This window comes from Homalodisca vitripennis, chromosome 6 (assembly GCF_021130785.1).
Source record: "Homalodisca vitripennis isolate AUS2020 chromosome 6, UT_GWSS_2.1, whole genome shotgun sequence".
Lineage (NCBI taxonomy): Eukaryota > Metazoa > Arthropoda > Insecta > Hemiptera > Cicadellidae > Homalodisca > Homalodisca vitripennis.
In genome coordinates, this window is record NC_060212.1 from 61,165,749 (window position 1) to 61,179,941 (window position 14,193).

Below are 14,193 nucleotides of genomic sequence, written 5' to 3' on the forward strand. Positions count from 1 at the left end.
CCCCCTCGAGGTTCGTACACAGTGATTAACATGAGTTGTATTTATAGCCTATGATTCATATACTGAAGCGCTATTTTAAGGTACGGTTTTCTAAGAATTTCCTTAAACGTTCAACGTGATTTTGACTGATTTTAATTGTTTGTTAATGGAGATCTATACAAACAATGAAACACGATAACTGATACTGCTACAAGTCTATACAGCAGGCGCCATATAGAATTATTGACAGTATACTGAAATACTGTATATTTTTGTATCCATGTCAATTGTAGAGCCTCAGTGAAGTTCAACAATATGACAATAGCATCGGTACTAAAATTAGAACAATATGATGTAGAAGAATATGGTTCCAATCATTTTAGGAGTCTCTAACAAATTTTCTTCAAATTGGGAAGGTAGTACCTAGTCAATAAAGCAATAACATTTTTATGGTTTGGAAAATGGAAATATTACAATAAATATTTTATGATTTTTAGTACATATTTATTACTTGATAATGGTTAATAAAGAGTGAGAAGCACATACCCTTATTAAATATAAACTCATATTTGAATTATCATTTACTTTTCAAGGTTTACAATATAATTGTAAAAGTTTTAAAATTATGTTTATTAATATAATTTCAATAGACCTATTAATATGTCCTACAGAAACTAGGCTACGCCCATAAGAAAGCTCAGTGCCAAATTATTGGTTAGGCAACCGTTCACTTGAGTGTTTGTTTCACTTAAGTCTGTCTCTCTCTCTCCACAATATAGTAACTGACCTATAAACTTCAAATTTTGCAAGAAACTTCATTTCTATATAAACAACACTGAGTTCGATGATAGTGCACGTCACTCATAGGATTAGATTGAGCGTTAGCGCACATTAATTTTATAGAGAGAGAATAGTGATAGTCTAGAATTTCTAATTGAACCCAGAAGTAAAAAGACCACTCAGAAGAATAAGGTGAGTGACCTAGAAATTGATAAGGATATGGTAGATAAGGATATGGCAAAATGGAATCGAAATGCATTGTTGCCATTAATACAGGTGTCTAGCAGCAAAAGTAGTGGCAACAGGAAAAGGAAAAATAAATAAAATTTTGTAAACAAACTGAATCCAATAATTTGAGATTTCAGTATGTTATTAAAAGTCATAATGTATTAATTTTTTTCGTAAGTAAAAAGAAAAGGAATGGAAAGTCAATGTTAAGACTAGGTGACAATATTTGGTTTTAGCGCATTCTTGAGTTGTACTACTGTCTTTAACTCACTGGAACTTATTACTTGAATACTACTATGAAACCTGATTTAATTAACAAATAATGCGGATGCATTACGCGGCAAGACATTCCAAGAAAGATATCATCTGTGGACTTTTAATTTTGCGTGAATTATACACACGACTTTGATCTATGATGGTGCATTTCCAGCCATAAAATTTGGAGTGTCATTGAAGGCTAAAACTCAGTAGGATGACACAGTTTCCCTTAAGCTTTCCGGAGGAGATATAACAATTTCCTTATGATTTCCGTCTTCATATCTATCCGCAGGACAACTCGATAGTGATATAAGCTATAGATTTGAAAGCAATGGCAACAGCAGCAAAGCCTACTACGCGACATAATGGTGTGGCGTACTCCTACTATGGGATTCATCTATAAAAGCACAAAGCTAAATTCTTTATTAACACTGATTTGAATAATTTTTGTGGTTGTTAGCTTTGAGGGAAATACAAGTTGTTGGAGCTATGAAGTTGACAATGCAAATTCCACAGACATAAATAGTTACTGTACCTCGACAATAGGATTGAGAGCTCAGCGCACACGTAGAGCTTTATACGTTTTCAGGCATAAGGAATATTGGAATAACGTTTATGGCACAGCTCTCTTTTAGAAGTATACCTTACAATTTTATTACCTGGAACATTTCGATTTCAATGGTGGTTAGCGGATCTTGTTGAAAAGCAATTGTTAGACAATTTTAAAAATTAGTTATTATATTTGAAAAAGCATGTTTTAGTTTTTCTTCTCGTGCAGTAAAATGAAGCTAGAATTCATAGAAACAAATTCAGTATCCAACAAGCACCCTTCCACAAGTTATTGTACATTTTGTTCTGAATTATTATGATTTATAGATTGGTACATTTCCTAAAGCTGTTAAGATACAGAAAGCTATCAAAGCCAGTGAAACAACGCAATTATCTTGAATATTATTGCGTGCTATAATAATATTGAATCAATTCCTAAACATGCAATGAGTGCAATTGGTAAATAAAAGTATGCTTCTACTACAACAAGCATAGATTGATTCTTTCTGGTATGGAATCATCCATTTAAAAACACTGTTAATATAAAAAAGGTTTGTAGATTTTTTAAATTTGTTTTCATTAATTACATTTTACTAAATGGTATAAAGTTAGTTAATTTGCTCATTCAAATAAAATTGAAGAGATGGAACACATCATCCTTTTTAATTCAGTTTAAATCAAAGTGTTCTTAAACTAATATATTTTGTTTATAATATAATTTCTTAAAATGATTTTGCCTAATTGTGATTGTTAGTTAAGCTTTCTATTATGTTTGCAACATTTCGTTTTATTTATTTTATCGGCGGAGGATGAACGTTTAATCTATGAACGGTAGAGTTCACAATCAGCTAATTACTACTATTAGCAGCTGATAATATGAAACAAATATAATGTTTCTTGAGTTCATAATTGCCTTTGATTGCATTAATTACACCGGAGATAAATCTGTTATATGCTAAGTTCTGGGGTTTTCAGTTAGTTCTGTGGATCTACACCAGGGCCGCGCCACTTAACGTTCAAATACGTGCTACCTAAGGATTTCACTCCACAGATGGCGGTCCAAGCGCTCACTTTTGTCGTGTTTCAATTTATAGCACTAGAGGAGTTATCTCTTGTGTAACTAATACAATCAAAGACATTACCGACAGTAAGCCCAAATAGAAAACGTAGATCGGTATACTCAGCAGACGAAAATTAGGCTACCCAACCGTGAATTCAAAGTCAACAGAATCACAAAATTAACCACTGAACAAAATCAACAACAATATATGGACTGAAGGAGGAGGAGCTCTTCTTATTGGAATATAAATTTTCTATTATTTTACAAAAGAAAACTCACAATTCTCCAATAATTTGTGTAATAATGGCGACATAGAATATGACATTTACAGAAAATCCACTTGCAACAACAGATACATACCACACGATTCGAACCATCCACCCTCCCAAAAAAGAGCTGCTTTCCACACAATTAATAGATTACTTACAACACCTTTAAAACACGATGAATACATGAAGGAAATAAGAAACATAAAAAGTACAGCAGCTTTCAATGGATACTCAACTAAATTAATTGACGGTTTATTAAAAAAACAAAAGAAGAATTTATCAAAAACATCGAGAACAACTTTAAAAAGTGAACAAAAAGAAAAACGGAACTGGCAATCCATGAGTTATGGTCCATTTTATAAAGAAATTAAAAAAGTATTTAGAAAACATCTTGACATGAACATAACATTTTACACACCATATAACATAAATAACCTAATTGGAAATCCTAAAGATCAAATTTTAGATGAAAATAAAAGTGGCATTTACAAAATTAACTGTGAAGATTGTGATAAAATTTATATTGGCCAGACAAAAAGAATCATTAAAAAAAATTTAAAGAACACGAAAGATATTATAAATATGGACAAACTGAAAAATCTGCTATTGCCAAACATGCATTTGAAACAAACCACACCTTTAAAAACTTTACATTATTAAAACAAGTCCATAAACAAGAAGAACTCGACGCATATGAAACATTATACACAACAAAACATAAAGATAAAATATTAAACAATGATTTTGGGCCGATTCAAAATTCACCATTCCTTTAAAATATAACTAAATTCTTTTTTTGACCAAAACTTTTATAGATATACTAATATTTATTTTATTTTATTTTACTTTTAACCATATAAATCTTGTTAGTTTTACTCAGCTGATATTTGTTTTTAAATTGTTGATTCACACCTGATGATGGCATCTTCGATGTCGAAAGGCCTCGTGGTAAAAATACACAAATTATTGGAGAATTGTGAGTTTTCTTTTGTAAAATAATAGAAAATATATGGACTGTTTGTGTACTGGTAGTTGTAAAAAAATTAGCCGATTAAAAAAATATAGTGGTTGCATTCCATGAGACTGGACTCACTGTAAACTCGATGAAATGAAAATTGTTCATTTGTAACTTATGAGGAAAGAAACTCTTAATATTTTGCTTCATTTTTTAGGGTTTTAGGTAAGCATGACCACTTCTTCATGAACCCACTTTGTGAATCAGATTAAAATATTTTATAATTACATTAAATATTTATCTTAATTACATGACCTTTAAATTTAAAATTTAGTATTTTGTTATAAGTATATATCTATTACACCACCTTAAAATTGAGCATAGAGATTTCATTTTGGGTTTTAGGAAGTGAAAGCAGATCTATGAAAAATGTATTAAAATTAATGAAAAACATCAAATTATAGTTTTGAGAGGGGAGCAATAACAATGTGGGACTGAAATTCGAGCCGCGGGACGCCGCGCAGACCCGAGAGACCCTACCGAACCTGTCCCCAGACTGTGTTGTTGTCAATAGACACTTTTCAGGACTCCGTTTAGAATTAAATCTCCCGATTCTGAAGCCACACGTTCTATAATCGCTTCACCCTACAAATGCCCCCTCCCCCTCCCTCTCCCCCACAACCAATATAATCACGACCACGCAGAGTGAGATCATTCAAAAGGCTTCACTCAACTTGATAAAAACGGCAATAACGATATTTTTTTAAATATTGAAGTTTTCGACGGTAATTATTATAATAAAAATATAAAACAATGTAAGGATTTCTTTTAGATATAAATATATTTTTACAAACATTCCTTTAGTCCAAGATTATTAACTCCTAGATTGTTTTATGCCGATTTGGTGATTTAAAAATTCCATTTTTCGCTTGCTTGGTCAGAGATTTTTCCCTTTTTTCATTTTATTTCTTTATTTTTTAAATGTTATGTGTTCCCGTGTTTGGGAATCAACCGTATATTAAAAAATATATCGCTTTGTATTATAAAATATTCCAAAACTTACAATTTTGATACACTAAGTATTAGTACGATCAAAATTAATTGAATTAAACCAATAGAACTGATTTAGTTTACCATTTTCACAAATTGGGGCCTACTGGTGTTGACGTTGATTGGAGAATATTATAATATCATGGAAAACCTAATATCTTTAGAAAATTGTGTGTTTTATAGTTTTCAAACGTATGTGTACAAATTTTATTCAGAAGATAGCCATAACATTTTTTTTTTTTTAACTTCGCTTTTCAAGACTAATCGTATAAAATCATGACTTACATTGCCATTTCAAAGGTTGGCGTATACATTACCTGAGTTCAAATCATATTAAATAATAAGTATAACTTGGAGAATCTCTATATTTCAATCCTTTCTGTATTTTCAGAACATCTGACTGCTCTCGCTGGGGGAAGTAATCTATTCTATTAAGTTAGTGAAATAAATCCAATAAACGTTTATAATAATTCATAACTAAATTTTTGTCACGTGCGTGCATTGTGATCAATCCTTATTTGCAAAATTATCAAGCGTTGTGCAGAAAGGATTCCTATATTTTAATAGTCACAAAATGTAACAAAAAGGGTAAAAAGGTAACAACACAGCACAATCGTCGGTGCGAAAGTTTATAACGATGTACCGAGTCCTGAATTGTAACATGCAGTGTCCCGCATTGCATTGCTGAGTACCAAGTGCCTCCTGAATCGCGCTCACCTGCACTGTCAAAATATGTGCCAATAATCCGATAAAATAAATTAGCATTGATTCACCCGCTCAGGACATCGTGTGCAAGGTCCTGAAGCATTTTCTAAACCCTCCAGGTCTACTAAAAGGACATCAAAATTTGTGCTTGCAATACACAAAACAAAAATTTGAGGACACTACTTACGAGGTCCGTTAGGATATTTCTAACCTTGTTTGTGCTTTTCTCAATATAATTCATTCTATCCAACTTTGATTTACACTGTTGTTTCATAGCAGCTTCCGTACGCATTGAAATGTTTATTTTAAGATTTTGTCTGCACAACTGAGAGCATGTTATACAACTTGGGTATAACTGAGTTCTTTGTTTCGAGTTTGTTTTTGGCGATGGAAGGATTGTGAATAAAACAGTTTTTTACCGGACATTTGCCATCGTTCAATGATGCAAAACATCAGTAACACTACGTTTCGAGGTCTGCAATCTGATCTCTTCTTCAGGTAAATAACTTTACTAACCTGACACATAATTACAAACTAGGCTAAAATAAACAAATCATACCAGAGCGTTGTGACACGCGTAAGTCAGGATTCACACCATGTAGTTTGTCAGCTTCACTAACTCGAAAACGTGCACTTAATTAAACACAACACTAATTATAAAAACTGAATTACAGAGTACAGGTCACAATAGGTCTGCATTCGCCGACCAGCCACCTACGACTGAGTTAAGTGCATGTTTTAGAGTTATTTTAACCTAGTTTATAATAATGTGTTAGGTTATTAACCTGAAGAAGACATCAGTTTATTGATTTATTTTTTTGTCTCACTTAACGATGGCAAATATAAGAGAATATCTTTTCTAGAAGAAATTTATTAACACTTATACAAGTGGGAATCCCAAAAATCCAGGGCACTGGCACTACTAGTCCCAAATAGATCCGATGTGCTTTATAGTTCAATTCTTGACCGGATCTAAAAGTTTAATTAAGCAGTCCTTACAAACTAAAACGATAGCACTAATCCTTATCAATTCAAGGCGTTCAGAAGATCATTTTAGCCCTTGCGTATAAAAAGAAAATCAAAATATGTTCTTGCAACAGTGAAGAATATATGACGGATAAGTGGATAAGTGGTAGTACCACCAAAAAAAACGGAGAGAAGAATTCCGGGAGTTAATTGAGCAAGGTTAGAGCCTCTTGGGAAGTCAGTACGGTAAATTTATCGAACGACAGGCTGAAATAGCCGCGGTCGCAAAGCCAGCGGAGGCAGGAAAGGCAGGGACAGGTGGTCCAGGACATTCCCAGTCGAGTCACGCTCTCCGCTAGTAGTTCGGCGGCCACCAATATTTATTAAAATTAACCCCGTCCTACGCCGCGCGGTACGCCGCTGGTCCCCGGGACGGAGAGGCAATCCTATTCAACACTTCCAAAAAAAGGTGGCTGGAATTAGGCAAGGCGAAGGCAGCAAGGCCCATAATCCGCCATATATCGAAGGTTGTCGGATTATGTCGCCGGTAATATACAGGTGTGGGACATGCAGAGGCTGTGGGGATTCTACTTTGTCTTAACACGCACACCTCGGCATCGCCCGCACTCGCACCCGCACCCTGCCAGCCCCGTGGGTTTCACACTTTACTGGGACTGACGTCACTGTCTGTTATATTCCGCAAGGGTTCTAATAGGCTGAAATAAGAAATTAAGTGTTGTACGGGTGTAACTCGTATCGGTGAAGTAATCTACATTTTTAAGGAGATCGGTCTGATTTTGATTAAAACTCTTATTGGTTGATAAGTGGACACAAAAGAAACTAAATGTTTACTAGCACTTGTCAGTAGTGGTTGAAACAATTCTTAAACGGACTGAACCAATGCACATTATGATCAGTTTAAATCATATTCAATGAAAATCATCTATAACCTAACAGTATATTACATATCAGTACATTACTTCACCAGACTGTATTATGCTTTTGATACGTAAATTTTACGAAAGCAAAACAGTTGTTCAGCTTGGATTAGTCTTTTAAAGATGACATAACAAAATTATTTACATAGAGTTTTTAAACATTGATGGTTGTAGAATTTATGTGAATAAATAACCGCTGTTATATGAAGGTCCCAGTTCAAGAATTACTTTCCAATTTGTTTTCTAATACTCTCCTGGTATAATGTTTTACCACAAACATTTGGTAAAATTCTTAATAAGTATCCCATTGCAGGAACAACAAGCAGATTAACGCCAATATGTATCATTTATAGACCTTTAAACTGTTAACAAGAGGTCATCTTTATTTTAGTCTACAGTATTGAACTTCAAACAATTTTACGATCCGCAGAATTAGAAGATGTCTCTTACTGAAGATATCAGTACGCATCCAAAAGCTATTTAGTTATTTATCGAGTATTCAGAAAAATTACAAATGGCATTGTATTTCCCCATTTAAAAATGAAAGAGTATATAGAATCACTTTCAAGTCAAAAACATATAGCATTTGGGTGTTTACTAAAATTATCCTCCTGATGAAAAATGTGCTATAATATTACGGCTAATAAACGCGTGAAATTGTTTATTTAACATCATCCCTACAGCTGATTCTAAACAAAATAAAAAATGCCATTCTCAGTAAAAATAAAAAAATATTGAAATTGGTTCCGTTGTAGATGATTAAACCTGTAGTCATAATATAGATAAATCAAGAGGATGCCCTTCCAATGATATTAGGCCTACTCTTTTCGTAGAAAATAACCTATAGTCAAGTAGATGATAAGGTTTTATATTCTGCAGACTTTTTCCTACTTTATCTTATCTTATCTAGTAATGCCTCCAGCCATAACTGCGCAAGAGTTGTCTCGCACTGATAAAGATGTAAGAAAAATATTCATATGATAATGTCTCGTAACGGGAATAAAATTCTAAAGGTTTAACCTCAAATTCCTAAGATAGCAATCAAATATTCGAATGGGTACGAACCTATAGAAACGTTTGAGAGGTTTGGTGAGAGCTAAAAATAGGACCAAAGGCGTACCCACTAAAAATTCCAACTGTGTTAAAATTTTATCGAAATTATAACGTTGGGTCACAATTAAAAACAAGAGATTTCAAATTGTAGATTTGAGATTTATCAAAAATAATATATATACCACTTTCTATTTCATATATCAATTTAACGGTACATAACAGGGATGCTCTTTAATACGTTTACAAGACGTATTCTTCTCTATTATATTGTTTAAAGCTTTAGTATGAAGAACACGTTTTCCAGGAGCACACCGGGTTGCACTCACATATCCTTCCAATTCTGAAGAAGGATTCAATGATGTTATCTGGTCAGATTGCTTGTAATGCCGACGTTTCGGCTGGTTGCGCCGGGCGGCATCAGTTGACGGAGACAAAGCCTCCCCCGGGGCGTGTAAACTAGCCTCTAACCGCGGGAGTCGCTATAACAGTATGTCACGGGCCACGGCCGCTCAGACCGGGCCCGATTCGCGCCCAGTAGCCTCTCTAATCCTGAGTCATGCTCGGTGAAGTCAGGTCCTTCTTGTCTCTTTTGATTATCCTTATTGTGGGCAGCCTCTCTGCCGTCCGCTGCCGATTGTAAGTCCTGATTTGTTTTATCTTCGATTGCACTGCCTTGGTGTTGCTTTATTTATAGACGCTGTTGTGACCGAAGTTATGTCCATTTCGTATTCTTCTTGGCCGACCGTACAGATGTTGTCTGACTCTATTGATCTAATCCTGATATGGTATAGACGTTAAGGTTTTGTTTGCTTGATTTTTATTTTGACCCAGGGACACACAATTCTGGCACTGCTGTCTTGTTCCTTTTCATCGAAAAATATTACTTTAATCCCGGAGATGTGGTTGTTTGTGTACGCCGGCCGTTAGAATCCTAGGCTATATTTTGATGCATAACAATAATAATTATAGTCACCCCAAACCAGTGAGTTTATTTTATTTATTTAAAAAATTATTGCCATAGATTTTCAGATCAATTAGGACCACATTATTTTTTTATTATTAAAACACAACTATAATACAATTTACGACTTTCATTACAAATTGCCTTAAACGCGTACATATAATTTATTTTTTTATTTTTGGCATGTTTAAATTGAGTTTAATTCACCTTGCACTATTAATTTACCCTTATGCAGAATCATTATCTCAAAGTTAACTTTTCCTGATACTACAGTAACTAGAATATATCAATCAATTTGATACACTACTCTACTATATTATAGTGCAGTGAGACTTTTTTTGTTTTCTAAAGTATTTAAGTACTCGGTTGTCAATTGCGGAGAAACTAAAAATTACTATTTAATTTGCGTTAGTGAAGCCTTCATCCGTGCCGATTTAGTTTTTCTTATTACTTCTTCGTGTGGATGCAATTTAACTATTTCAATACTGTTTTGACAGAAGTATATAAAAATATTTTCGTCCCTAACTAAATTTTTTACATCGCATAGTGGAAAGATTTGTTTATTAATTTGTTGAAAATGTAGGTCTAACCATTAATAATAAAATTGCGGATTGTTGTTATAAATATAAATAATACACAAACTAAGTGTTTTTGTTTCTGACAACACATTTCACAATACTCTCGTAACATTACTCTAAGATGTTTTTAATAGATATGGTTTGCATACAATTGTACATTCAGGAACGAAAACTAGCTGAAATGGTCGACTGTTTAGTAAATGGCGTAAAGAAGTTTAAAGAATTGTCTGATATATTTACGGTAAAAGTCACCGTAACTTAATCCGGTTGCTGAGTACAGGGAAAATATGATTTAAGCAAGAACCAACGTCTTATTTTGTATAAGAAGTAAGTACGTAGATTAGAAGTAAGTTATTTTAAAGATGGATTTAGGCCTATCACTCAATATTGTATAAATTTCATGGAACATTATCATACTAGTAATAAATTATAAAGAATATACCTAAAATGGGTATCTTATAAAGTGTCTGGTGCGAGTTCGAAATTCAGTTTAAATAACAATGTCTAATTATTCAATATTTGGAATATTAAACATACGCATTTGTAAAAGAAAGTAAATAGTTAATTGAAATCCATAGAGATCACACATTTGTAATACTTATATGCAGGTAAGGACTCCATATAATAAAAAAAAAACAAAGTTGATTTGATATTTAAGTGCACAATCCAGGAGTTCGGACACACAGAGGTTCGAGGTCAGTTGGGCCACAACGCCAGAAGAGAATCACACGGAATAAATCAATAGCCCATAAATAAGGTGTGGAATTAACACATTCTCGGAGGTAGAGATCCGGTCCGGGAAGGACCAGGCGATATCAGAGCCGTAACTACCTATAAGGTAATAAGGGGGTGGAGGGGGCCAATGTAAGAAACAAGTGGGACAAAAAGCATTGATTAGTATGCATTCAAATAAAAATTTCAGTGGGGGGGGATTATTGATTTACTTGACCGGGGGGGACGATACGATAGTTACGCCCCTGAGAATCATGTCGCGGCTGGCATGGCCTGCCTCGGTCTCGTTACTTATGGTAATACGGTCCAGGGGGTGGGGCCACACACCGGGTCCAGGTGTCCAAATTTGGTGGGGGGGGGGGGGAGCAGGAATGTGCTCGCAGGTGTGAACCTGACACTCGAAATATGAATGTCAAATTATGGGAAGTGGTGTAAACGCCGCTCGAATCTCCAGATACTCACTAATTGTCTTGACGGACCCTTTTTGTTCATACTGGAATAGCGGGTGGTGGGAGGGGCGGGGGGGGGTGTTCTTATCACAATTAACGCCTGTCCGACTCGCCTACCTTGGTTGTTACCTTTTGTCTTCTCAGAGGTCTCAGAGGCCCCACAAGTGCGGTGGCTAGTTATAAACCTGGGACAAAAACGAACCGAGGTGAGCGGTAAAAACATGAAACAAAAAGTGAGCATAGGTAGTTAGTTTAAACCGAAAATGCCGTTTCGACAAGCTCATATAAATGGAGGGCAATAAATATTATTACTGGTCTCATTGGGGTTAATTGGTGGGGTCCCTCTGAGAATAGGGTCGTGTTGTTCAAATAATGAGATAACACGAATTCCTTTGTCGGACAGATCCAATTTAGTAAAACAAACATATTTATTAATTTGAAGAGTGCAGTCGTCTTAACTTCATTTTTTTTTTTAAAGAAAACACAGATTTTATGTGCTACGCTTTTAATAAGTCTGATGATATATTTTTCCTGTGGTTTGTAAATTTTGTGATTCCTTTTCATAGTTTCATGCTTCATAAAAATTATTAATACTTTATTTTGTAACATTTTTTTAACGTTGAATTCTTATTTTCAATGTTAAAGTGTTTTTATAAACACAACAATTAATGATATGATAACAATAAAATTTGTAAAATATTTGCAATGTTTATTGCAAAAGCGATTTTTTATCACAGAAGTAGGTACTTCACTAACATTATATTACATGTATTATTAGCCTATGTTAAAGGCAATCGGTAATTGTGTTAATTTTTAACACTTTGTTCAAAGCGAATAATAAATAAAATACTATAATGTGTAATATAATATTGAGAATATAAACATTTTTAGTTTAATTTAATTTGAAGATATACAGAAAGTATTTTTATATTGCAGAGTAATCCTTTCTCCCAAAATATGTAGTACTTGGCTTTAAAATGTGCTCATGGTTTTTAGGCCAAAAATTTCTTCAGCAGTGTTAGAAATTTTGTAAATAGGCTAACAATAATTTAATTTAAGTATTTTAATAAATGTTACATTTTTTTTAACCTTCAGACATAACTTTGAGACGGAACACCATATGTATAGCAACTTCTGCACAATTTTCTGTCTTTAAATTGTGTTATATTTAACATAATCTATATCAAAATAATCTCTACAATAATTGTTACAAAAGCGGTAAAAATATGTCATTCATTCTAGAGAAAATTTTTCAAATTAATTTCAGATATCTAATATATACTCCAGGATATCTATATTACTAACAAACAGAAGAAAGGCTCCTATGAACATTAGGCGCTTATAATTTATCATCTCCTTTAATAACATGTCAGATATAAGTGAAGCTTACATTAGTCAGTGACTACAACTAAGGTTCAAAAAGTACATCTTGTGAACTGACCTGCTCTTAGAGCATCGATGGGGACTGACTGGTACGGCATGGTGTAGGGATATCCTTCCTTGCGCAAAGTCTTGGGCTTCCTCCGGGGCCTGTACTTGTAGTCAGGATGTTCCTTCATGTGCATGGCCCTCAGCCTCTTGGCCTCGTCGATAAACGGTCGCTTTTCGTTCTCCGTCAGCAGTTTCCATTCAGCTCCTGCAAACACAGACAAATCTTACATAAAGGATAAAAGGTCGTGTTTCGTTGCAGAATACTTGGATTTCTCACTTGTATTTGTGCCAATTTTTAGGAAACGCTAATGTGGAACTAAAAAAAAAGGGAATCAGTAAACAGGCAGTTATTTTGCAAAATACTTGTCCCAGCTAGCAAGGCGGGAAGTACAAAAGATGTATAAGCCAACGTAGTGAATATCCATTTAATCCCGAATACATCCATCTAAACCATCGGTAAGGATAAAATATTGTCTTTTTTTAAACAAAATTAGCATTACGTTCAACAGGAAAATCATACCCACAAAGATATAAATTTATCATGGACAATCAAAAGAACAAGGTGTTTCAGACCCTCCAGGATCCCCAAGTGTGCAATGTTCAAATAGAAAATAACACCTATTATTATTTAAAAATTGAATTAATTATTTTATGCTCTCTAAGTTATCAGATTCACATCCGATTACAACACCGCTAACACAACAAATTGTCGTCTCGAGAAACTTTGGTCTTGCTTTGGAGACAGATCTTCATTGGCTTTCCACAGCAACACCAAATTATCTCATAGGCGTTTATTATATTGTAGGCCACATAAACCTAAGCACGAACACAAATTATTGTCCCTATCACAGTGATACAAGTGGTAAATGACAATTTCGGAAGATCAGAAACCTATTTTAATTTACTGTAACGATACAGAACAAAATCGGTAAGTCTTCTTCATCTTAGCTTCAGGATTCAGAGCGACGAATAGAAAATAACTTAAAACAAAACGGAAACAATTATAATGAAGTTGCGCAGAAACCGTTACCGGTTGTTGACCGGAAAATAAAAGGTTACTTACTGCCTTTGACGTAATGTTTTACTACAAAAGACATTTTTCATTAATTAAGAATACAAAGGAGAAAATTCACGTAATGTGTTTTACTGACATTCTTGAAATACAGAATCAAAGTTTTAAGTGACACAAAAATCCAGAATATACGTCACCAAAGCATAGTACATTAGAGTTTAACAATAGTTAAATTTATAC

General features: G+C 34.0%; 1 protein-coding gene across 1 annotated transcript in view; it reads right to left on the reverse strand.

The window, feature by feature from the left end:
* LOC124364368 (transcription factor Sox-1a-like) overlaps positions 1 to 14,193 on the reverse strand; it is a 42,865-nt gene that overhangs the window by 13,995 nt on the left and 14,677 nt on the right. The window contains exons 3-4 of the mRNA XM_046819770.1: positions 12,937 to 13,146; positions 8,408 to 8,420 (exon numbers count right to left, since the gene is read on the reverse strand). Coding sequence (XP_046675726.1) covers positions 8,408 to 8,420; positions 12,937 to 13,146 — 223 coding nt within the window. The remainder of the gene's footprint in view (positions 1 to 8,407; positions 8,421 to 12,936; positions 13,147 to 14,193) is intronic.